General features: G+C 34.6%; 2 protein-coding genes across 6 annotated transcripts; one reads left to right on the forward strand and one right to left on the reverse strand.

Annotated features, from left to right (window-relative positions):
* Window positions 1–374: 374 nt before the first annotated feature.
* LOC130649658 (uncharacterized) lies at window positions 375–20,708 on the reverse strand. 5 transcript variants are annotated; one of them, XM_057455992.1, is made up of 26 exons: window positions 20,554–20,708; window positions 17,658–17,699; window positions 16,415–16,594; window positions 15,787–15,829; window positions 15,635–15,714; window positions 14,855–15,092; window positions 13,503–13,591; window positions 13,063–13,312; window positions 12,305–12,381; window positions 11,856–12,075; window positions 11,200–11,242; window positions 10,750–10,820; window positions 10,539–10,665; window positions 10,351–10,473; window positions 9,596–9,772; window positions 8,566–9,171; window positions 7,898–7,923; window positions 7,251–7,504; window positions 6,822–6,954; window positions 6,680–6,714; window positions 5,235–6,588; window positions 3,799–4,539; window positions 3,301–3,438; window positions 2,659–2,816; window positions 1,512–2,404; window positions 375–514 (listed from the first exon to the last, which is right to left on the reverse strand). In XM_057455992.1, the coding sequence occupies exons 2-25, from the start codon at window positions 17,682–17,684 to the stop codon at window positions 1,550–1,552; spliced, it is 6,045 nt and encodes a 2,014-aa protein (XP_057311975.1). In that variant the 5' UTR covers window positions 17,685–17,699; window positions 20,554–20,708; the 3' UTR covers window positions 375–514; window positions 1,512–1,549. The 5 variants fall into 5 exon arrangements, with proteins under 5 accessions (XP_057311975.1, XP_057311978.1, XP_057311973.1 ...); XM_057455995.1 differs by lacking the exon at window positions 375–514 and having other exon boundaries at window positions 779–2,404; window positions 10,539–10,662; XM_057455990.1 differs by lacking the exon at window positions 375–514 and having other exon boundaries at window positions 779–2,404.
* A 2,984-nt stretch (window positions 20,709–23,692) lies between these two features.
* Window positions 23,693–25,578, forward strand: LOC130648754 (uncharacterized). Its single transcript, XM_057454838.1, has 2 exons — window positions 23,693–23,739; window positions 24,671–25,578. Exon 2 carries the CDS (start codon window positions 24,709–24,711, stop codon window positions 25,279–25,281), a length of 573 nt encoding a protein of 190 aa, XP_057310821.1. The 5' UTR covers window positions 23,693–23,739; window positions 24,671–24,708; the 3' UTR covers window positions 25,282–25,578.
* The last annotated feature ends 93 nt before the right edge of the window (window positions 25,579–25,671 follow it).

Below are 25,671 nucleotides of genomic sequence, written 5' to 3' on the forward strand. Positions count from 1 at the left end.
GTAGAAACTCTTTACATCTCTACAGAAGTAGCACAACGAAGTCGTGTAACTGTTACCCCGGACTTCTCCACAGCAGTTGCACAACAAAGTGGTTGCTTTCTGATTGGTAACCAAGCTTAACAGAGACGGTCTGGACACCAGATTGTCCTTCCATCAATCCTTTTTCTTCTCGCTCTCATCTTTTGTTTTGGCCATCTCCAATTCGCACATGAACCAACATAGCGATAAAAATACACCAGTTGCTAATAGCAACATAATAATAACATGAATATTGAAGTTTGTAGCCACCATCATCATCAATAAAACTATAATCAAAAGAAGAAAAACCAAGCATGTGAAGGTTCGCACCGAGTTGTTTATTCCTGGCGTAAAGATGGAGTCAATGATTTCTTGAAGCATTGTGACTGGTTTTTCCAAACAACGTTTTGTAAAAAAATTCGTTGGGGTGTTTACCGGAGCATCTAAACCAGTTTTAACCAATTAGATCAAGCGTCATGTAATGTTGGTAATTACACTAAAAATAAAGACATTTATTTTGTATTAATAATACCAACAACTTGATGCGGTCACAAGAATGTCCACCATGTTTGGAGGTCATAATTTCAACTTTTAATGTCAGTAAAAAATACTTATGTGCGAATTAAGAAAATATGGAATATAAGCACAAATAATGATTAATATTTCAACGATATTTCTTTCTCTAGTCTCCAGTTTAGATAATGATTTCACCCGAACTTAATGCACCTAATTTACCGATTTCGTCAAATAAAGTTCATGGTTATAACCGAACAAGCAATATCTTCCACTGAACATAGTCAAATATATAGCCTACATACCCATTTATATAGTCTACATATAGTATGCACGTGTATATATATATACAACACAGAAAAATTATTTTGAGTTGCCTGAAGATTTTAAAAATTCATAGGTTTCCCTAAATTTAACAAAGCTATCTCAAGCCTGTGCCATTATCTCGTGGTAATATTAAGGTCTAGTTTTCACGCGCACATATTAAGGGCTAGTTTACACGCGCACATACTTGGCGTTGAGATTTATCATCTGATTCTCCTAGTTAACACGCCCATACGATGATCTGTTTCAATTAATTGGCATGCAACCAAAGAAATAAAAATTAAAGTGAAAAGTGAAAAAAAAAAATATGGTCTTGTCCCAACTCGAGTCAAGTGGATTCTCAGTTTGAACTAAACTCAGTTCAGTATAAAATATGTCCGGTCATTTATTTGCGAGAGCCATTGTGCTGGAAAGACTTTGTTAAATCTTAACATAATAAGTTTCATATTTTATTACTAACAGCAGATAGGTATCTTTTTTGTAAGAAACAATATTTACTGCAAACACAAAACTTATATACCATACAACATTTCATTCACGAGTCACAAAAAAATAAAGAATTTTCTTAAGATGATAATAGTTAAGAAATTTTCTTTTTTTAACAAGAACAAGATCCAAATTTTAAAACCTCTCGTTAAACCAGTATATTTGCTTACTATTCGTGTCCATTCTCATAAAAAACACAACGATTTCATTAAACGCACGTCCTTTCATGACCAAAGTGAGCATCAGCTTGCGTCACATTTAAACTTTCTTTATCCCTTTCATGAAAATTACTTTCTTGTTGTTTAATGTTATTAGTTATTAGTGCAACGTTATCTCTCTCAACTTTCTTTATTTCCATGACAGTAGGATCGGTCTTCTTGCTCTCTGTAGATACTAAATTGATTGCGTTTTTCTCGACTGTCGTCATACTTTCAGGTACTGAATTGGTTGGGTTTTTCTGGACTGTCGTCATAACTTCAGGTACTGAATTGGTTGGGTTTTTCACGACTGCCGTCATACCTTCAGGTACTGAATTGATTGCGTTTTTTTCGACTGTCCTCATAACTTCAGGTACTGAATTGGTTAGGTTCTTCTCGACTGTCGTCATAACTTCGGGTACTAAGCTGATTGGGTTTTTCTCGACGGTCCTCATATCTTCAGGTACTGAATTGATTGGGTTCTTCTCGACTGCCCTCTCATCTTCTTGATTTATGCCTACAACATCCTCACTTAAAACCTTTGATACCAAAGGTTCAGATTTTTCCGGTTCCGGTAAAGTGCTATCGCACACTTCCATATCTTCTACGATCGATGCATTATTCTCGGCAACCGTATCATTAAGTTTAATCTTGTATGATTTTCGCTCTCTTTTTTCGTCCATTTTTTTCTCCTGTATGTGAGGCGACTGGTGCTGCAAACCGTTTGACGGCATAGTTTGCATGCGATGACGAGCACGCAGATACGCAGCATGACCAGATATTTTTAAGGCTGGTCCCAATTTTAATCCCGTGAATTCCATTAAAGCTTCACGAGTCATTAGCAGAAATGATTTCCCGTCGATCTCCTAAATAATACAAGTATTGATAAACGAAATATAATAGAATTTATAAGAAATTTGGACTTTAAGAGGGGCACATATTAGAATTTTCAGACGACACTTATTGGACCTTTAGAAATTTAGGCCTCTAGTATAATGCTTTCTGAAAATTTAGGCTTTAGATGGGCTAAAATAACTATATATAGGTTTCAATGTTTTAAAAAACTATCTGTTTCTTAAACTTGTGTGAACACTAAGTTGCTGTTAAAAAAATCTTTTACCTCGTTCTTCAGCACATTAGCATATAAAGCGCAATCTGTTTCGCTCAAAAACCGATACACATCATCTGATGACCACAGTTCAGGGTTCGTAGGGAGTTCAGGTAATTTTAACAATGGTTCATGCAAGAAGTTCACTCGATTTTGCAATTGTTGCTGTTCTGAAATAAATAAACAAAATTATTTTTATTTCCTCGTCATTAAACAGAATAGACATTTCTGTGTTTAAAACACGTTAATATGAGTCCTGTGTTCTCCTCCATGTATAGTCTAGATAATACAAATTTTCCTACCAAGTTTCCTTGACATGACATAGGTTGGGCCGTAGCTTTGGTAATGGCACTTACGAAATATGCTCACGTTGTGAACTGAACCACCGACTTCGTCATTAGGAACTGAACCACCCTATATGCACTGGCTTGTGTAACATGTAAAAACACGGGCTAACTGATCACTCCCAATGATAGAGTAACAAATAGTAAGGCTAGGCGAAGCTATTTAATAAGGACACTGATTTCTTTTGATATCCAGTGTAAACACATATAAAAATTGCAGGACGATGCGTCAAGGGAAGTGGACCTATAGATGATACCTTTACAGGACGGTTCGCATATCACATGCAACATAAAAGACTTGCATACTTACTTTTGTAGAAGGTTTCAGTGAGTACTCTATTTGCCAGTGTGATAGGATTAACAGAAGAAGACGGAGTTAAAGGATTGACTTGTATCATTTGAAGTTTCGATCTTGCAACATGTTCTTGCTTTGTAGTTAACTTGGTTGCTATGGTGATAATGCGATCATGGTCAGCTTAAGCTGTATATCACGAAGTACATTTTTCTTTTTCGGCAAAATACACTCACAAGAAAAATCAAAATGGCAAACACTAATCCTGCAACTTTAGGTGTTTTAGCACATGCTTACAATTTACACCCCTGATATACGCAAGGACTACGTCTGGCCCGCCGGACTATACAGCCTGACCTATATTTTACACCTTCAAATTTCTTTTAGTTCTATCAGTTAATTAATATATTTTTTCAATTGTTTCAATATTTCACTAGTTAACTGTAAAAAAAATATATTTCATCCCCATGTTTCTTAAAATCGAAATTTTACAGACACACTTTTACGGTAACCGACCTGGAGGTCTTCCTCTTCTTTTCTTCGCTCTAGCATCCATATTTTCGTTGTCTTGGTTTTGTGAAGTTAAAGGTGACGAATCTACAGACATCGACTGCGCATGACTTTTACTAACTAGTGGCAGGCCTAAATTGTTCCTCTTTACACCTGCAGTTTGATGTGGAGTTGTTACTTGCTGTTGGACACCCACGTTGGGCGGAACCATCCGTAATTGATTGTTGATAATAGACATAATTTCTCCCTGATTCTCTGTCTTGACACGACTGCGACCACTCTCCTCCCTCTTAATGCTTTCATTATGCGCACTGTTAAAAGTGTGAGTGTCTTTGGAATCAGCGCGACTCGCCGGTGATGGGCTTTGCGGCATAACAGCATTGCTCACCACTGGACTCATGTTACTGCCAAACTGATATCTGAGAGTTTTTAATGGAACAGTCGTCGCTGCCGTAGGAGTGGATGCCCCGTTGGGGAAATTCCCTTGTTGCGTACCTTGTATACGCACAGTAGTGAACGAGGAATTTTGAGCTTTGGAAGGAACGTTTTTTTCAAGGTTTTGTATTAAATGTTGAGGTATGAGAACGGGTTTACCATTCGCGTCTTTTATTTGTTGATTTTGTTGATACAACACAACTGGCTGACCTGGCCCACTTTGCAGAGAGTTGACAGGTACATACACGAATTTATCTTTTGTGGATGTTTGTATCGGTATATACGTCATTGTCACGGTAACCGTTGTCGTGGCTACAAATAAAAAGAAATAACACTTTATGTTTTTGTTGTATTAGCAGACGCAAATTACACATTGGGTTTTTACACAATTTCTTAAGATAAATAAGAAATATGATGAATAGGCCTGCAAAAGTGTATTACTTCTATCAATGGTACCTACACAGGCTAAACACTGAATTTATTAACCTAGACCCCAGTGTTGTAGAAAACAGTGAAAATAAAATTAACACTTTAACAATCGGACAATGACAACTATATAAATTAGTGAATTTCATGATTATTTTTTTCTTTTTCTTCTCATTAAATATTTTGCCTGCTTCGGTCATCGAGCTTCTTTCTTTCTTTCTCGACTTAATGAAAACGTTATTCAGACTGATACAAGGCTGTTTTCGTATTACCGCTATGGTTTCGTAGATAGCAAATCGAAAAATGGCTAAAAGATGAAAATGGCCAAAATAAGAAGAAAATGGTGGTCAGTTACTTAGTAACACTTTTTGTTGATTTTTCGGTAACCACTACACAAAAACTGCAAACCATACTTTATTCCATGATTTTGCCTCACGTGACTCAATTTTTTTAATTTTTCTAATATATTTTTTTAACCATATAATCAAGATATAAAAAGCGCCGTCTGATTAAATTTTTCTGTAAAATGAAAACAAGAACTGAAAATTTCGTAAGAGTATGAGGCATACATGAAGTCTTACCCGCCGTTGACGTCACAACACCCGAGGTTCGTCCCTGTGGAGTAGGACTGTCAGGCGTTGGGGTACGCACAAACTGATAAGTCGTCGGCTTATTACGTGGTATCATATTTACTTGGTTGTGCTGACCAATCTGATATGTTGGTGGAATTCGAGGTAGATTTATGTTTTGATTGCCAACTAAATGAAATGCCTTTCCGCTTTGAACAATCTTAGGGTGGTTCATGTTGGTCACTTGTGCAGGACTAACAACGCTACTGGTAGGGTTATTTGCTTGCATGTTACTATTCACAAATTCAAAACCTGGAGAAGGAACCAGTGAAGGAGGACTGGATAGTGCCATCGACCTAGAGGGTACAGTGGGTGGAGGGCGCAGTGCTGGTGGACTATGTAACGGACTACGTGGTGATACACCAGGAGCATGAACACTGAGATGACGGTTCGATTGATTAGAAGGATGCGGAGGATAGTAAACAGTTTGTTTGGTTGCGTAACCGTGAGATGTATCAACGATCTGTTGCTTGAGTGGACCGCCGTCTTGAGCAGGCTTAAACTCGACGTATTTTACCCTAGCATTGCCGTGATGAACTTTGTGCACATGGATTTGTTGAGGTTTTTCTCCCGTTGGACGTGAAGTATGATGTTCACTTCCGTAGGTGTTCATCGTTTGAACACGCGAATACGGTGTTGCATAGCTTCTAGCAGCGTCGTGGTAAGGAGGAGGATCTTTCACAATAGGGTTGTGCATCGAGAATATGCCGTGATTTTCGTGTCCCGGCTGACGGATGTTTTGTCCGTCTGACGTTTGGTCATAATGGGATTCAGTGCTATCATAAGGAAGAGATTTTTTCACCAATATCTGCTGACATGCCTGGCCACTGCTTTTCACAATAGAAATCTGTGATGTTTGATTGAGAGAAGTATTCGCCGGTTCGTCAATATCCGAAACGAGACTAGTCTTCGCCACGTTTGCCATCATCTGAGTTACACCACTTGGAGGACTGGTGACTACTGTTTGGGGATGATGTTGGAAGATTCCTGAGGAGGCATTGACAGGTGCACGGGGAGACGAGACAGCATTTTCCTTTGTCATAACCATGTACGTCAAATTGCTTCCACTCGATGGAAGAAAAAACTGAGTTCCATGAGGGAACCTATTTTGAGGGTTCAAATTGCCACCGTCTGAAGGTGGCTGCACAACTATACGTGGCGTTCCAGGTGTAGGTGGCTTCGGGGTAGTAACCACTGGTAGTTGGTACAGTACTTGCAAATTACCAGGAGGAAGAGCGTTAAGAACTGGTGGCTTGCTACTGGTCACGACAGAGGAGCGGGAAGGCATTGATACTGGACTAGTGACCTAAATAAATTAAACAGAGGAAGTAAAACGGAAATCACGATTTGTTGTTGCTTTCAGAAGAATATATAAAACAAACTTTAACCATACTTACTGTACGTTTCTCAACAGCTCCATCATTTTTTGTTTCTAAGAGAAAAAAAAAGAAAAGGCCTACAAGTCTGTATGCACCAGTCTCGATAACGTCAAGATACCACCGCATATCTTAACAACAAAATATAAATAAAACGGCTTACGTGTTGACTTTCTGCAGTTAGCCGTACAATCTCTCTGGTCGATGCCGAGAAAAAACTCACAACAGTTTAAACGTTTTGTCAAACGTTTTAAAAAACGCATCACTTTTCTTCGAGTGTTGTAACGAAACAAACCCTGTAATAAATACAGATCATAACAATAAGTCACTTTTCGAAAAGGTAGCGATACACACAAGATAAAAACAACTTAAGACAGAAAAAATATAAATTTGCATCCCTTCGAAATCCAAGGTCGTTGTTCCAGAGCAAAAAACAACAGAAAACATTGGAGTAAAAAAAACACATTAGTAAAAAAGTTACATGTAAAGATCCCTTTTTTCTTCCTTAAGATACTTCAATACCTCAACGTAATATACGAATATTTAAAACTAGAAGCTTGCAAGACAGTGACATCTGATCACCATGACTTACCTTTTTGACAACCTTATTCTTTGCTTTATTAAAAATTCTCACGCCAAAGCCAGCTTCAATAATTTCCAACAACTTCTCTTTGCTCAACGATACTTCAATCAGCCGCTCAATCAAACTCTTTAACGTCTGGGCAGGTCGTTCGAGATGCGTGGACTCGCTTATCTTTGCCACTTTAGCTGGATCCAGGTAAATTCCGGGATAACACGTCTTGTTAAAATAAATCTTAATATCTGGTGAAGGTAGATTATCATCTTCTACAACAAAATTAAAATAAAGTTTAACTCATTCTATACAAAGTTCAGCTCATTCTATACAAATTTCAGCTCATTCGATACAAATTTCAGCTCATTCTATACAAAGTTCAGCTCATTCGATACAAATTTCAGCTCATTCCATACAAAGTTCAGCTCATTCTATACAAAGTTCAGCTTATTCTGAACAAAGTTAACAAGAAAAACATTCAGTCTGCAGGCATGGTCGGTCATTTGTTAGAACACTACTTCCATTTGACAGTTTCAGAAACTTTTATTAATAACATGCAATCCCAAAGAAATGAAATATCACGCTCATTCCTATTAAATAGGCGCGATTTAAACAACTTGATGTTATAAATTACAGGGTATTTATTAGAAAGAAGTTATATTTACCTTTTCCGCTTTCATCATGAACTTCCCTGAAACATAGAAAGTTTAAAATCAAGTAATGAAATCTAAAAACGCCAAGATACGTTGCAACACATGCTTGCAGTAATTGGATTTTGCACAGGAGCGTACTCACTAATAAAAAATGTTGTGAGCTTTTTGTGATATAGTGGAAAATACAGTTAAATGAAAACAAGCAGTAAAAGCATTCTTTAATCATGAATCTTATTCCTTCAGTGTTCTGGATACTCTCTGGTATTCCCGATACATTTCAGTCTTGTTGAAAAGCGAGCCATGTACTTATTTCTGGACTTGATTCTTGTATATTTATTTTACTTTCTTTTAATCTCTCGTCGACATTAAATTTTTTGACGTCATTCTACAATTTGAAACTTTCTTTTTTTTCTTCCTTTTTCTTCAACTTATCAAGTAGATTACATTTTTACATGGTCAGTCATTTTCAGAAAACGAAGTGTATTCCAGCTTTAAAAAGTATCCGTTCTAACTCTGCATGTCATATCAAGAAACAAATAATTTTACTTAAGATCGTCATACCCTGGACTTCGTACGGTTAAGGAAAGAAAGTTAACATTTTTAACCACAAATATGGCGGTGCTTTAAATGAACGGATCCCTTTGTGCCAGCTGTAACAGTGTTTTAGTACAGACACTTACTTTGTTTTATCGGAACTTTCCATAGAATCGTGCTCTTGTGAAGCTACTGAACTATTCGAAGCTATAGAACTTCTGTTGTTGCAGCGAATATTTTTACAGAACACACAAACATCTCCTTTGTGTGGATACGCTAACATGTTGCAAGCACTCGAGAAAAGACGGCCGTTCTTTATCATCTTACCATGGCGAAAGTTAGGTGGGGTGTTATCGGCTTTCGGTACAATTTGAATTCCCTTGCACAACTTGGCGTTCCTGCTGAGTTTGATCGATGCTCGAAACTCAGCCATGGTGGTGATTTGCTGAAGTGGAGGTTGACAGGGAGAAGTTTCGAAACAGAATGAAAAATTCGACGCAAGGAAGTCGCTTTTGCTAACGTCACATGATATAACCAAAACATTCGAGTTTGCTTTTGCTTTAGAAGTTTCAAACAGCTGTCGTGTGTCTTCAGGGAGGATGTAGTGATCACCGATACCCATGTATATTACAAGCTTGTCCTCATGTAGCAGCACTGGTAGACCTTCTGACTGAACAAAACTGACAGCATTTTTCACAAAGATTTGATCGCCCACTTTTTCTTTACTCTTTTTTAAGTTTCGAATGCCATTACTGGACATGCCACAGTCAAGGCAAAAACATGAAGTTAATAAATACAGTCATTGCACACAAAAATAATAGTCAATTAAACCAAGCGTTGACAACTTTCATGGAAGGGAACACGAGAATAATAATTTTAGTGTCTTATTGAGACATGAATGCGATAGACAGTGATGACTAATTTTAGTGCAGGAAACTTTCGCGAATAAGCCATAATAAAAGATTTTGCGAAAACAAACTCTCTCGAATCACCAAAAAATCACCGAAGTCGTAAAATTTCAAGGGTTGAACCTGAAAACGTATTATTTTATTATCAAAGCATAACATTGAAATTGAAATATACCATTTTTTCCCGCCATTTTTTTATTTTTAGGAGTGTCTTTATTTTTTAAGTTATTAAGGAGCTTCTAGGAAGTGTGGCTAGTGAAGAGGATACACAAACTTTCCATCAACAGATCTTCTTACAGTGCAAACACCAGGAAAGAGTTTGTAAATCAACGCAAACCAGCGGGGTGATAATTTGATGTTTGTGTTTTTTACAAAGTTGTCCACCAAATCAGGCTTCACAATGCAATGTGCATCACTTGAAGTATACTCAAAATTGTTCAGTAACCTGAATAAAACAAAGCAGGTTTTCTTTATAAATATGCAGACAGAGAGATATTTGTTTGCAGAATAGATGAGACAGTCTTCTATAAAGGTGGGCCAGAATGTTAAGGCTTAGTATACACTGTTAACATAGCAATGGCTTGCTTTAGGATCAAATCGAGTTTATTGCATCAAATCACAGAGGTAAAATACACAATGTGAATGTAATTTACAAGTAGTGCAATTATTGTTAGAGCTGCATTAATGCATAAGATAAATCAAAGTGTCGGGGATTCTTATTTTATTTAGTATTTTAATTATTGAAATAACACTTAGGATGCACTGGGTATTTCTTTTCTATATTCCCCCTATTTCATTTTAATATTGGTGCTTTTCATCGTTTATTTAAAAGTTACACTCTGACTTGCTTAAACATTTATTCGTTAAATGTTAAAGTGATATTACAGAAATTCAGGTCAAAAGTTGTGTTTAGATGCAGAAAGCCATAATCTTTGATGGTATCTAAGTTTTCCTGATTTTTTCAAACTTGGATTTTCCTGATTTTACGTGAGTCGAGTATAAATTTACAAACATTTTTCTTACCAAACAACAAACTTCTCCATGTCATGTTTTTGTTTGTCATTATTTAAAGGGCTTTTTGGAGAAAAGGGTACATCCAAATCCATGTCTGCTGCAGTTGGTTCCATACTGTGACAATCCGATTCCCTACAAAACGTCAAACATTTAGACACAACACCAATCAAAACATATAGATAAGGGAGCTTTCTTACATTTTTGTTTCTTTTGATGACATTGACGATAAGTTTGGTATGGGTGGTGGTTGTACCAATGATGGAGAGGCTAGAGAATGGTGTGTTGTCGAAACAGATGCATCTCCTTCATCATGGTTAGATGCTGCTACAAAAAATAGGCAGAAAGATTAGGTTCACCAAACAATAAGCATGCTGCATTTCCACTATCTAGACAATAAAGACAACCTACTTATTACTGGTGATATTGGCACAGTTAATTCCTGGAATGAAGTGAATGATGCTGAACTGATATCATCATGGCTAAAACATAAAATTGAATATTCTGCTAATGTAAATATTATCAAGAACAATAATTGACAATACCAAAGCAGTATAACATGCTTGTACAACTATCAAGTTGTAAGCATTTATTTTTCTTTAAAATTTCAAAACAACAAAACTCTCGCCGAGCAAGCTTCAGTAACTTTTCGCAAGGGTCAACCACCTTAGGGCGTTAATGGTATATTTGGACTGCACACAACGTTAAAAAAGGAGAATGTACCTTCATCATTTCCCTTTTACAGATTTATTTTTGGGGTTTGAATCACAAATTCTTCCAATAAAATATGCCTGATTGGTCCTTCCATGGTAAAAGACGGGCAAATAAGCACAGATGGCATATCTATCAATAAATAATTACCGTTTTTTCTTTTTAACTTCAGGTGGAGGCTTTTGAAAGTTAACTAGAAAAATCAACAATGGCTACAAATCATCGAAAATATTTACATGGAAAGATGTTTATATCCATAGAAAAGTGTTTAGATAATTCTATGGCAGCTTTATAATGTTGAAAAAAATTTTAATGAGAATTAATAATTATAGGTCAACCTTTATGTTTGAAAAATATAACCAACTAGTTCAAATTTAATAACATTCTTTAAGATTGTTTACAAAAAGTTTGAGGATATTTTTCTCTTTTATGAGACATCACGTAGTGGCATTATGGTAGCAAAATTGAACACTATAAATTAAAGGCAAACCTAGGCTCTGATGAATGCAGGCACTAGGGGATATGCTGTGCAAAATCAGTGAAGTTTAAATACATGTACCATTCTTTAAGCCTTCAATTAACAAAAGAAAAACACCTTTGCACTCATATTTATTGTATAAATTTCATCTCCACAAGAAAACTTGTATTCACAGCGATTCCTTAATTTGCCTCGATTATAGGTTACAATTGTTTGCCTTGATTATTGTATTTATAATTGCGCCTGGCAAGAATATAGTTCTATATCTTATCCCTACTTATCAGAAACACATATGAAGCAAATAAAGTTAATTTTTGATAGAACTTACTTGGACCATATGGAGTTAGCAACACAATTTCTGTACGTTCACACCAGCCAACTGGAAAGACATCTGTTGCACATTTGTCAATGAACTTTTTTCTGTTTGTACCATCAAAAGACAACATTGCAACACGTCCAAACACTTCGGCAACTGTTGCAATCCGTACAACATTACTATCCATTGCTTCTACTTTATAACCTATTTTCAATGGATTTAACTTGTTTCTCTAAAGGGAACATGAAACACTGTGGTGCTATTGGAAACTGTATATTTCTATGTACTTCAGATAAAACAAAACTTTACATCTTGTGGTTTTTACATGGTTCTTACTTACACCATGCTGTCATAAAAAAACTAACTTTCAACTATAACTGGTCATTTCCAACACCACAAAAATATCTAACTTTTCCAACTGGATTGGTGATTTCCACCAAAAAAAAAACAACATTTCTAACCTTTCCACCATGACTGGTCATTTCCACCAAATTATCCAGTCTTCTAATCATCTTTAAATCTTGTGAAGAATCTTTTGCTAAAAAAATAATATAAATAAACATGCCTTTTTGGCTAATACAGTTTTCATTTTCAAAAATTATTTTCATTTTTAAAATTATACCCAACTTATGGTATGGCTAAATCATTTTCATCCTTTTTAAAACTATCAGTGTGGATTCTACTAAACCTTTTTCTCACATTTAGTATGTCTCGATGTTGAATTTCATTAGAACAACACATAGTGTACTATTAATGCTCCTTATGTTGTATTCCTCATATTTTTTTGCATTTGTGAACTATTCCGAGATTGGTTGCTGGAAGCAATCAAAAATAAACAGGTTGTTTTGCATTATCATTAGGGACTAACACGGACAAAAATGGGATCAATTCGAAACAGACAGATTGAATTCATTAAAAAGCCCATAAACCCCAATATTTCTTTAACTGTTTGTTAAAAGCAAATAATCTTATACAATTCCTTATCAGCGTTTTATGTTTTGCTGAAGTCATCAAAATTCAAAAGACATCTTTTCCACTGTTCTTCTGCCTTGGTGGATTTCGTATTTCCAAGTTGTTAATTTCAACCTAAAGTCAACTATTTTTGTGTTCTTTTCTACAAAAAACTTTCAATGTTTGTATAAAAATTTTGATTATCAAAATTATCTTTTAAATTTTTATGTATGAGGCATTTCAGGAAAGCAAGCAAGTTAATACTCACGAGGAATAAATAGTTCTAATCCTCTGGACTCACACCAACCGACAGGATATACATTTGGACAATCAGCATAGCCATAAAACATATAGCTTGGTAAACCAGGTAAAGGGTCACTTGATACCAAAAAGTAGTATGGACCAAGTGATTTTGTAATTGTACCAGGAACAATAAGATCAGATCTTTTTGGGTGTATAACTTCGACTTTGTTGCCATGCAAGTAAGGATGACAACGCAATTGTCTTCTTAACTCAGGCTACACGAATATAAAATTATGATTAACTTCTGGAGCACAATGAAAAAATTAAACTCAAATTCTTTTAAAACACAATCATGATGGAATAAACCTTTCATGGGCGATGTAAAGAAAGCTTCATGCGACAATTTTAATGTTTGTTTATTTCTTAATATTGTAACTTTAATATTAGTATAACTCCAATTAATACCTTTCTAAATAAACTCATCGGAGCAGCCAGAGCACCAGTAAGAGTTCTGGTTAGAAATGCTTTCCATTCTGCTGACGTGCCATCAATACCTACGTAAAAAAAGTCAAACTTAATTAAAACCTTATTTATCGAGTGTAGCCCTTTATAAATGATTGTGTGAAATATTTACATGTTAATTTATTATAAGACAAAATTATAAAGTCAAAATGTTTTTTTTAAAGTTTGTAGTTTTTATATCTGCAAATAGTTCAATTAATATTATTAACTTCTTATAAGTAAAGTTGCGTGCACAAGCAAAAAAAAATTAGAATAGAACAGGCAGTTCGAAAGTGGTTTTAACAGAAAATCAGTGTTCTTATTTTCCGCGCAGTTAGCTCTAGAAGTGTGTCTGAGAGTTAGCGAGGAAGGGGAAAAATAAATTGAAGATTTTAATCCTCATCAGAGTATTCAAGCATTGTATAACCAGGAAGTCCACAGGGTATCTGCTGCTAACCACACAAGTACCCAGTCAAACGAAAGAAGACTGGTGATAATTAGTGAGGAAGTGGAAAGGCATTGCTTTAGATATCGCTAAACATACTATTTCAGTTTTTGTTTTTTTCAGTCAAGCACACACTTACACAAAAATTTAAACAATCTTTGTTTTCCTTAAACTTTGTTTTATCACATCGAAACAAAGAAAATAAGAAACAGCATTTACTAAAAGACCCACAAACATATTATTTGTGAAAACAACTTTAATTAGTATACTGTATTTGACTTGCCTTGTAATGTCACAAAAACTGGTTAAGAACCTCTGAAACAATAATTACATTTTGAATATTTTCTTCTATAAAAATGGACTTCTTTCATTTTTGCAACATTATTTCGGCTATGGGAGACAATAAAATTAAAACTGAGAGAGTCGCTAGCTCAGACGCTCTGTTTTCGTTTTTGAGGTCCACAAGTTTAAACGTCCCCCATTTGTCTCCAATATAATAACACAGGAAAAAGTAAAGCTCGCAGGTCACAAAAAAATACAAATTCTTGTTGAACAAGTAGCTACTAGTGAACAAGCCAATGGTAATTGATCTACAGTGTTCATAGGCCACATCTAGATGGTGGTTCACTTCGTTACAGAGTGTTGAAAATTTTGTAAACCGATTTTACTTTTCTATTTCAAACCCCGGCTACCACCTTCACAGAACAGTCACTCCAAAGTCACTCAGGTAAAAATAACCACAATGTGACTGTCCTGTACTCATATGTTTAATGCCTAATTATAAAAAATAAGTAGAAATTCGATCCTATGGATTATTCTGTAAAACAGATGCATGTAAAACACACATAAGAAATTTTGATGTATGTCCTACCTTTAGGTGGCTGAAGAGGGTAGCCTTTACTAGCACACCAACCAATTGGAAATAACTCCTCAGCTTGGAAGTTACACCAGAAGTCGTATTTTGATTCAGCACCAAAGCCATCATAACGTATGCGAAGTCGATGTCCAATAATTTTTATTACTGTTGCGACACAGTAATTAACTGGATTATTTATATCAATAGCTTCGAGTTTCATTCCTGGTTCCAGTCCATCGACATTCTCTGTGATCTAAAGAGGAAATAAATAAATAAACAATGATTTTAATTAGAGTCAGACAAGTTAGAAGACATGTGATTACAAACACTTTACATTTTTTCTCCTTCCCCAAAGTGGCACAGACTTTTATGCAATGTAGTTTCATATGTAATAGTTTGAAACCTAATCAGCACCAATGTTATTCAATCTCATTTGGCAAGAAGTACACAATTCAACTTGTTTTTTTTTGTTTACTTGCAACCCTTTCATTAATGTCATTGCCTTGCTTTTTAGTTATTATCATATGGAAAATTTCACAAAGGATATTTGTTTATAGCTATTTTGTAAATTTTTGGCAGCTTGTTAGCATTAAGTAACAAAATAATTTATGAGGTTGTTACTATGATTGTAGGTGCGATTAGAATGGCGTTTTCAGTAACAAAACCCCTTAAGTCGGCTCACAGACAGTCAGTAAGTATTCACATCTGAAATAGTTTGCCATTGTAAAATTTAATCCAGAAAATCAATTCTAATCACCCAAGTAATGATTGTAACTGGTTGCATGTTTGACCTACCTGAAAGAAAGAAGATGGTGGAGCAGCTTTTTCCTTGATAACTTCAAGATAATAGCTTAAATCTTTACCGGAAAAAGATCCTAGATTAAAAAAAACATGCAATTAATAACCTCATTTATAATAACCTCTATTGTGCGAAAGTGATGCATTACCTTTTCCTTCACTAGTACCAGAATCAGCCGAATCGTTTGGAACCTAAAATTAGTTAATATGATTTGACATTGGTATTGTACTCTTGCAGGAAAAAATATAAAGCAACAAAGGCATCTGATACCAGCCAGGTTGTAGTATAGTGGACAATAAACCTCCATTCTATATTTTCTTAGCTGTTCTGTAACCTTGGTTTAACCCAATGGTAAAGATTTTGTCCCACTGGTAAAGATTTTGTGAGCAATAAATCTATTGGAACAGGTCTAAATTTTTTCGATAAACAACAACGATAAGCAAAATGGAAAGTTACAAATCAATCTTTAAGAATATACATGGATCAATACCACTAGCACCATCTTAAGGATTTTCTTAATGTTTCCCATTTTGTTTCCATTAACCTTATGTTAAAAAAGTTCATATCTATATCCTTTTACAAATCAAAAATTCTAACATAGAAAGAATTATGCAAAATAAATAAATGTCAAAATCTTGTCACATAAATACATTTAGAAAAGGGAAGAAAGGTGATTTTTCAAAAACTAAAAAGGAGCTATCGATCACCTTCTATTCTCTTTAAATGAGAAAACGCATTTGAACCAAATTTACAAACATTGAGAAGATAAGACTTACCACTTTGTTGGTTTCTATGCAGACTTTAGAACAATGGATGGCACTCTTCTTTGCTAATCTTGAAATAATCCCCTTGCAATATTTACACATTGCATATTTAAATTGTAATTCATTATCTTCTTCATCAGATTGCTGTAAAGTATTGGTTGCATTATCTTCAATATTGTTTAAAGGAACAGTCTTAAAAACAAAGTGATTAAATGTGTTAAAAGATTGGATATCATAAAACAATGACCCCATTTATACAGGGCCACGCCCATCAAGTATCTATTTTTTCTTCAAACAGACCAAATTGTTGACAAATTTGTTAGAGGTTGGTAGAGTACTTGTTGTGTCGTTTAAAGAACTAAAGGAGATATAAAATAAAACAAGGATGGCACCTTGTTTCAAGGTGTTTTGCATCTTTATAATGGAAGAAAAACAGTGAAAAATTCCTTAGAACACGAGTGACAAAAATCAATTATCAAAACGAAATTGTTCTTTCTTCACTGTAAAAAAGCCTGCTGGCAAGGAAACAATTTAAACTTTAAAGAATATAATGCTATAAAATACTGTCTGGACTGTACCGCAAAATATCGTTTAAAGTCTAAGTGTTGACCAAGCTGAAAAAAAGTTCATCCTTCTAACAATAATGTAATTTACTACTTTCATTTATTCAAGATAGCAAAAAATTGTGTTGATCAGAAGCTTGCTATTATTAAACATGAAAATGTGTGAAGTGAAGTTTAGTTACAATGAATGTTGAAGTAAATTCTCAACTACTTAGCTAAGGACAATAATTAGGATGTTGTGGGGTTTTACAATTTTTGTGTTAACTGGGTAACTAAAAATTGTTGTTGTTTCTTTCATACGAAATGTTTTTATAGATTAAGTAAAAGTGAATAAAAATGCTTCCTGAAATTTGTTTACATTTTAAGCCATTTCTAATTTTAGGCCTAAGAACCTGTATGCCCTGTTGTAAAATCCATATGTTTAACAAAGTTAAGTAAAAAATCTTCATGCGCACAAAATTCTAAGAGAATTAATAGTATGTAGTACAAAACAAAACAATCATTTCCAAGGTCAGAACTCAATTTTAGAAATCACAAATATAGAATTCTATTTGCTGATCCAGCTTGAAGTAAAAGGAGTAGTGGGTGAAAAGAAATATTTAGAGTCATCATACACTTAACATTTTTTGCCAGTTTTAATTTTTGATAAAATTACATCAAACAAACCAATAGGGTGAAAATAATATACCAACCTGTGTCTGATCTTCCCTTTCCTCCATCTTTCATAACGTTCCCTGAAAATTAAATATATATATATATATATATATATATACTACTTATTTAAGTTCGTTTTAAATGAAATCTCGTGGAGATAACCACTCAAAAACATAATCTTGTGGAGATATCAACTCAAAAACATTTAAAATTTATTCTATGTTTCTGATCACAAAATAATTTGTTGTCAGTTTCATTTTAAAGATGCAAACAAATAAAACTTTTAAACGAAATTGACAACTATAATAACAACGGTAATTGCATGTGACTTTACTTGTATAACAATTTATAACAAAGCTCCCGTCATGGTAATCTTAAATTCGCAGCCAATAGAATTCCTAACTAATGAAATCACTTTATTTTAACACATGATTTGTTTTAGCCAAACAGCGAAATTCATTGTTCTTTTTGTCGAAACATTTTGTTGTTAATACCAAAATTTTAAATGAATTTGAAAAAGCACACAAAAGACAGAATAAAATTGAAAGTTTAGCAAAAGTGATATGTTACCGCAGCTGTTTCTTTAGAAAAAACAACACATCCACTTTGCCTGTTACAGACACACGGAACTGGCGTATTATTATAGATATATATATATATGGTTGTTTGTGAAATTAATTCTTGTGCAATTTTTGTCTACTTTGTGTGTTTTACATAAAAAAAAGAAAATACAGTGTAAAGTTCATTGTAATTATAATAAAGGCTCTCCTGGAAACAATTGACAAGATATATTCCTTGAGATTATCGAAGTTACGGTGGCAGTAATTTTTTTAGCTGCTCAAACAGCTGCATTTAACAAAGATGTCTGAAAGTTTAACATAAAAACCCAATAAAGAACTATATGTAAAATGTTTAAAAATTCTGTTATGTGCCTTTGCTCTTAGGAAATCATTTTGTTACTTCCTTCTGCACAATTTTAGAAGCATAGAGCATGATACTATATTTTGCAGAATTAAATAATTATTTAAGACATGTTACCTTAAAGAGCAATTGTTGAAACTGAATATTATTGGTGAACAATAGTATTACGACTAAAAAACATGGACAAATGGTCTGAAAACAGTATGCATTCTGAAAATAACCCTTATAAATTATGTGATTTTTTTAACCACAAAATATCTATATTATAATGCCCATATACGTCTGTCTGTCTGTCACGCAAAATGGTAGCTTAGCTGCGCAATAGCGAGAAGAACGCAATGCGGTATAAAAAGGACGGGCGAACCCGTGGATTTGCCACCGGCTAACGACTATGTATATAAATCACTAATACTTTCCTTTCCACTGGAAACACTTCATGGTTGTATGTACCCAACTTCAGAGTATGATCTATCATAATACCTATCTCACTGGCACTAGAACTCAGAATATGCAGCAAATATTTCGTAGATTTTTTAAAAAAATATTGCCCTCCGCCACATGTCCTCTATGTTAATTTTTTCAAGAATTTTTCCTAAATAACGCTTCTACTTTTTGATTAATTAAATTGATACATGAGCAATGTTTCCAAGCAGGCAATATAGCTACTTCTGTGGAAATTCAGTAAGTTTTGAAGCTATTTTAATCATAAAATTGGCCCTAGAAATGTAAATTTTACATTGAAATAAATATAACATGCAATTGAGACGAAAGATGGCACTAGGAAGTTTAACTAGCTGATTTGCTTTGTTTTATCTATTTGTCCTGTTTACTTTTATAACCATAAAGTAAATAATTTTGAGTAGAGCTGCCAAATCTACACCAGAGCTGTTTTTTGAAATAAAAATATTATCTCATTGTGAATAATATCAGAACATTCTGGCCATCTCAAAACTTGCATGTTGGTAGTGGTGATAACTGCCACAACTGTCACACCCAATGCAATGTTGGTCCTTAAATACAGCTATGTTGCTATTGCTTAAATTAAAAATAAAGATGTACCTAAAGTAAAGGAAACACCTTGTTTATAGCTAGCTAGTAGCTGGTTTGGATTATTTGTAATTGATGGATAATCCTATGTAAGAGGAATAAAAGGCCAAAGCTAGCTACACGCTTTTTCTTTAGCTTGTAAATGTTACTAAGATTGTCAGGCTTAAATATCAGGTTAAAAACAATATTTCTTTTGTTTAGAACAATAGAGATATAAGAACAATGACCATCCTGGTTAGAATTTTAATGTTTTTAATCATAAAGCGTGTAGCTAGCTATAAATTCTTATTCTGAATTTAAAAATCTTGCGTCGTGGTTGCCATATTTTCTTACTCCCGCTTGAAATTTGCAGCCGTCAACACTTTTTCTTAAATATGCAAATTATTCATTGCTTAATTTATGCCATAAAATCTGAAAAGAAATTAATTATGCATGATACCCACAGCATTGTTCAAAACATTAAAGATGCTGTCGAACACGACTAATAAAAAGCGACAATAAACGAAGCTGGCTCCTTCTAAAATAAACACAACTTTAACATACAAAAATAATGTTCTTTGGCTGTACCATCAAATTTCTGGTAAACTAAAATTTTGCAGAGATTTAAACAAAAGTTTAGACACTATTTTGTGCGTAGAGTCCCCACAATTTCTCCATTACTAGCTAGCTAGCTATTATTCTTTTATATACACCAGCCTCAGGTTGTCCCAAATATTGCTTAAAGAAAGTAATTTGTGTAAATTGCACATCCGTAAAAACTTTATTACAAATTTGTAAACTCTATTTACGTTATAAAAACATAAAAGAATTCATACGCCCTAGTTTCGTTTCACTAAACAAAACACATGATATTATCGACTCAATGGATTTATTTTGTCTTGAATTGCCAAACAAAAATGGCTTGCCTTTTTAACGATATAAAATTTTAAAAACAGAATATTTTTTTTTACCTGAACGTATACTTACCGTTTGTTTACAAGGTATAAGAAATCTTGACTAAAAGTAAAACGTATGTATTGTAATATAATTTGCAAGCTCGTTGTCAAGTAAATTTGTAACTCAAAGAAGTAGCCACACTTATCATCACGAGCAAAAAGTAATACGCAATGCGCATGCGTAAAATATTAATCTGCAAATTCAAGTTGATTTCTGATTGGTGCAATTCAACAAGAATATATATATGTTTGATAAATGGAACGGCGTGTTGTGATTTTTGTGAAAAGCGATCGTATGCGTTTGTTTACGTTCCACGGCTGTACAGCCAAGATGGCGACCTTCTTCTTGTATAACTACGAAAAAATATAACCACGTTTTTCCGTCAGAAAATGTTTTAAATTGTCAATTTCTTTAAACTTTCCCAACATTTTTAAAGTTGAGTTAGCTTATGACGTTTAAGTAAGTAAAAATGTATTCTAAATAAATACTAAAGTTATGGCTTAATATACATGAAAACAACCACAGGGGAAGAAAGCAAGTTTATCACACGTAGCTAGCTAGAGAAAGTAATTCACAAACTTTTGCTATGCATATCCGCAAGCACTCTGTTAAAGGTTAAGAATTCTAGTCGAGTTTAAAAAAACTTTATTTTAAACATCTTTTTTTTTTACTAAGAGATAACTTAGAAATCTTAAAAGTGTACGTAACGTTAGTACGTCTTTTAGATTTTTACCTCTCTCTCCCTCTCCCCCTGGTCCTAACCTGGTGCGTCTTTAAATTCACAAGAACTCGCCCCTGACAAGTTTGTAGACGACAAATCAGTTTTGTACTTGTTTTTATTCCCCAAAAAATTGATGTCGCGGGTCACTCCCTAATTTTTTCAATGTATGAGTCACCGCTAATTATGCATGTACAGAAACTGAAATAACAAAAATATTTGTTATGGATGTTGTTGTTGGTCGAAAGATTTGCATAGGAACTGTAAGGAGCAGCTAAGCAAGATAGATACATAGATAGACAGATTTTTCATGGCTAGCCTCACTAACAACGAGGAATATACCCTGTCTATTATTTCCAAGAGGGGCCATGGCTTAGATGGAGAGTCCTAGAGTATTTAATGCTCATTTTGACCTACACAGGCCCAATTAGGGGCCTCGCTCTACTATACAACTCCCGGCAACATCCAACGGCCCACACATGGAGCCATCTTCCCAATCTCCCTCACATGGCTTGGGTTAACTCATGGCTATGGTAACATTCACTTGCCCATGTTGAATCGCCGTCAAGAGGAATCGAACCCCGGTCTCCCGCACGGAATACGAGAGCTATAACCACTAATCTACGGCTTCACAAGCAAGCGAGTCGAAGCAGCTGGGGACAAACGCTGCAGGCCAACCAAGTGTGGTTGAGGGTTATAAACCCCAAGAAATGTTCTATGATATGTGAAGAGACCTTGAAACACTTCAAAATAAGTCTCAGTCAATGGATGACTGGTACCTTTTGATGATCATTAGTAATTTTCATAAAAATCATTTGGGGACTACAGTGTTCTCTTCAATTAACGGACACTCTGAAAGGCGGACACAATATAATTAGCGGACACTTTGGTCATAAACCAGCCGTTTTCTAGTCAAACTCTCATAAAAAACTTTTCAAAAAGCGGACACTTAATTAGCGGACACTCTAATTAACGGGCAATGTTTTTTGCACCAAAGAGCAAATATGGCTTCTTTTCCTTTCCAATTAGCGGATAGTTTAAAAAATCAAAAGCGGGCAAAAAAAAATAGAAAAAAATGAATAGTTTTTCTAACATTTACTTCAAACATTTTACAACTTTAGTGTCTAGCTTGCTTTTAATCTCGTCAATTTTCTTTATTAACCACTTTATCCGCTTGTCATGGCCATAAAAGCGATATATAACAGGAACCTCTACACCATAGCTACCTCCACGATTCAGTCGCTTCCCAATGACTTTAGCCGTGATGACAGTGTTTGGAACCTTTGAAAACATTAAGCATATTACTAAAATATTATGTCTAATATTATCATTTGTTATTTTTCCTCCTCCTCTTATTTTTCCAAAAGGCGGACACTGCCAACTAGCAGACACTTTGGTCATACACCGATGGTGTTCGCTAATTGGAGAGTATGTATACTCTCAAATTAGCGGACACCACCTACTTATAAAGTAAAGGAAAGTGCTTATAACATGAAACTTTCTTGTAAGATTTCCTATACCCCAAACGCCACCCTCGTCTCCAGGGTTTTTTCATATGAGAGAAGTCAGCGAAAAATCCACCACAGCTTCCGTCCTTTTATTTACCGCATTTCATGTGTGTCGCTAACTGCGGTTACCAGAAATTATACAGGTATTTCAATATAGATCTTATAAAAATAAAGAATTCTAAATTTGCGATTTTGTGCAGCGAAAGTGCGCATAAGTTTGATATATACACTAGGGATGTGATGTCATTGTGATGTAAAAATATAAATAAAAGCATGAGGTATCAGTCCAACTTTCGACATCTAAATTATTAGAGAAGAAGGTAGGGGCTCCCTTTTTGCGCAGGGGACTGCCGTGTGTTGGGGAAGTATTTTTTTTAATATTTGCTATGGTGCATTATCGGTGAATTATAAAGTTTAAAATCTCACACTAGCATGGCATTATTCGATAAATTATTAAATTTAGGGGGTTGAAAAATAAGGAAATTTAGTTATGCCAGGTAAGAGAAATTTTGTCCTAATGAAAACCTAAAAAGCCCTGAAGACTATGCATGTGCTTGATGCTGCTTGTTACTCGAAGATTCTTGAATGTCCAATTGTGTCCTGAGAATTTTAAACTGTTCCACCTTTGTCACATCTGGTCAAAAGGGACTGGTAACAAAGTAGCTGTTCTTGTATATAATAAGATAGAAGATTAGGAACAATTTTGTGCTGGAGAAAAAAAAATAAAAAACTAGCTAAACGTGTGTCATCCAGGGATCTTTGGTAAAAAACTTGTAGGGAGACTTTTCCTCTCAACGGTACACAATCAGATAAAAACAACTTAAGTACCATACCTTTTATCTTTTCTATTTATATAGAAACAAGTTCGATTAGTAACCAAAGAATTTTAAAGTTTATTAAAAGTCAATATGTGTACTTTTAAAAACACACTTTATGTTGTATGTAAAAAATGAAATACAGTCGATGAAAAGTATGAGACAGATGGTGGATGTAGGTATCCGCTTTTGATGAAAGAATATGCTGCATATGAAGACTAAAAACTAGTACCATAACTTCCCATTTCTTTTTTTTTTCATTCTTATTTAAGAACAAACTATAGTCAAAGTCTTCTTATCCTTTGTTTCAACCCACTTTGTGTTAAAAACATGCTTTTGTGTTGTTTTTTAATACTATTTTTACTGTTCCATCTTTGTGTCTTATAATCTTTAATCAATCCGAAGGAGCAGAACATTTACAACATAAACTCTTCAGACATCATCTAGAATGATGTATTGACGTATTATAAATTCTCACTGCTGGTTTTGATAAATAAAGAAAATGAGTAATGTTCTTTTACCTCACTTTTATCACGCCCACCTCCCCCTATGCTACAGTCACTATTTTATAAGAGCAAGCCTTATACGATGCTTTTAAAGAACCTTCCTGGTTTTAACCCTCCACCTTGATGCAAAAAACCCTTTGTATTTTTTTTTAATAAATTTGCGGGTCTGTAGGTAGAATGGGCAATGATAGTGTCTACCTGCATGACATTCCTTTATTGCTTTGACCTTTGCATACTCACACAAATCTGTACAAACAAGTTTTATAAAAACACTCAAAACTAAAATTTTCTTAAAACATGAATGGCTTTTAAGAGTATAGCTAAAACACTGTTCACTGCTCCGTGTCATTAAAGATATAATGAAAGCAAACCCGGGTCCTATACAAAGAATTGAACAGTTATGTGGTCACTATAAGTTTTTTTCATCTGCAAGCCTCAAAAAGATTTTGCAGGCCTTTTAAAAAGATATTTTTGTGATTCATATGTACCTCGCATTCAGTCTCAGTAAAACAATACAAGAAATCTGAAAACGAGGTTGCTTTGTTTACATTTATACTGTATGTATTTCTTCTTGATCAAGCTAAGTTTGATTTGTTTTAGTTGTTAACGAGAAACATGTTGTTGCCAGTTCCTGAATAATGTCAAACAAACCAGCGAATCCATTATACATCAGTTGTCATGGGAACCACGTTACATACGCAAGAAAACATGGCGGCGAACATGTTCAACATATATCGCAGCATTCCAAGCTGTTTCCAAAATTAACGAAATCAACGCCTGAAGTAAGTTTTTTGAAGAAAGAAGACCGAACTTTGTGCCCAAATAATAAAAATCTTCTACTGAACAAAACTATTTGTCATCGTCAAACAGCCAGGCGATCTCAGCCAATCACGTTCAAAGCTATTGACAAGCAAAACACCGTGAAGCACTCCAACTTTGTGCGGATTATATCGCAGCTGCGAAACTTACAAAGTGAACAATGCTCTCCTTCTTTCCGACATTCCTCATCTCCGGTATTTAAACCATTGGCAGTTTCACCTACACCCTCCACCTCAGTAGTTGAAAAGAATGAAAAGAAGCGATCATCGAGGAATTCCAATGTTACTTTACCAGACATAGGTAAAAGAAATTCTTTGAAACATCAATATAATTTACACGAAACAGTCCACAGCCCTCGTTGTTTTCCAACAGTTGTCGTATTACCTCCTTGACAAAGAACAATCCGTGTTCGTACTTTTCATAACAAAACTACCTTTATTCTTGCAAAAAATTCCTGTGCCCTAGCATTATAATCCGATGACACGGTCGCATTTTAAAGATCTGAACTGACGATTTTTTTGGAGCAAATGATGTTTGATTTCAACAATGTCTGTCTTAACTTTTTGATTAAAAGCTTTTAAAGCCACTTTGTTAGCAGGCCTCTGGTAATCAGTGCGATATTACAGCACAGACCCCTTTTTTTAATTCTTATTTTTGTAATTGGCAAGAATAAAAATGGAGATCCCCCATGTGAGATTCTTTCTTTCTCCTCCGAGTGCTCTAAAATTATCGCCTTTAAAATGTTTGGAATTTTCGAGCAAAGCAGTTTTGTTAAATCGCGT

Source organism: Hydractinia symbiolongicarpus, chromosome 7, assembly GCF_029227915.1.
Source record: "Hydractinia symbiolongicarpus strain clone_291-10 chromosome 7, HSymV2.1, whole genome shotgun sequence".
NCBI lineage: Eukaryota > Metazoa > Cnidaria > Hydrozoa > Anthoathecata > Hydractiniidae > Hydractinia > Hydractinia symbiolongicarpus.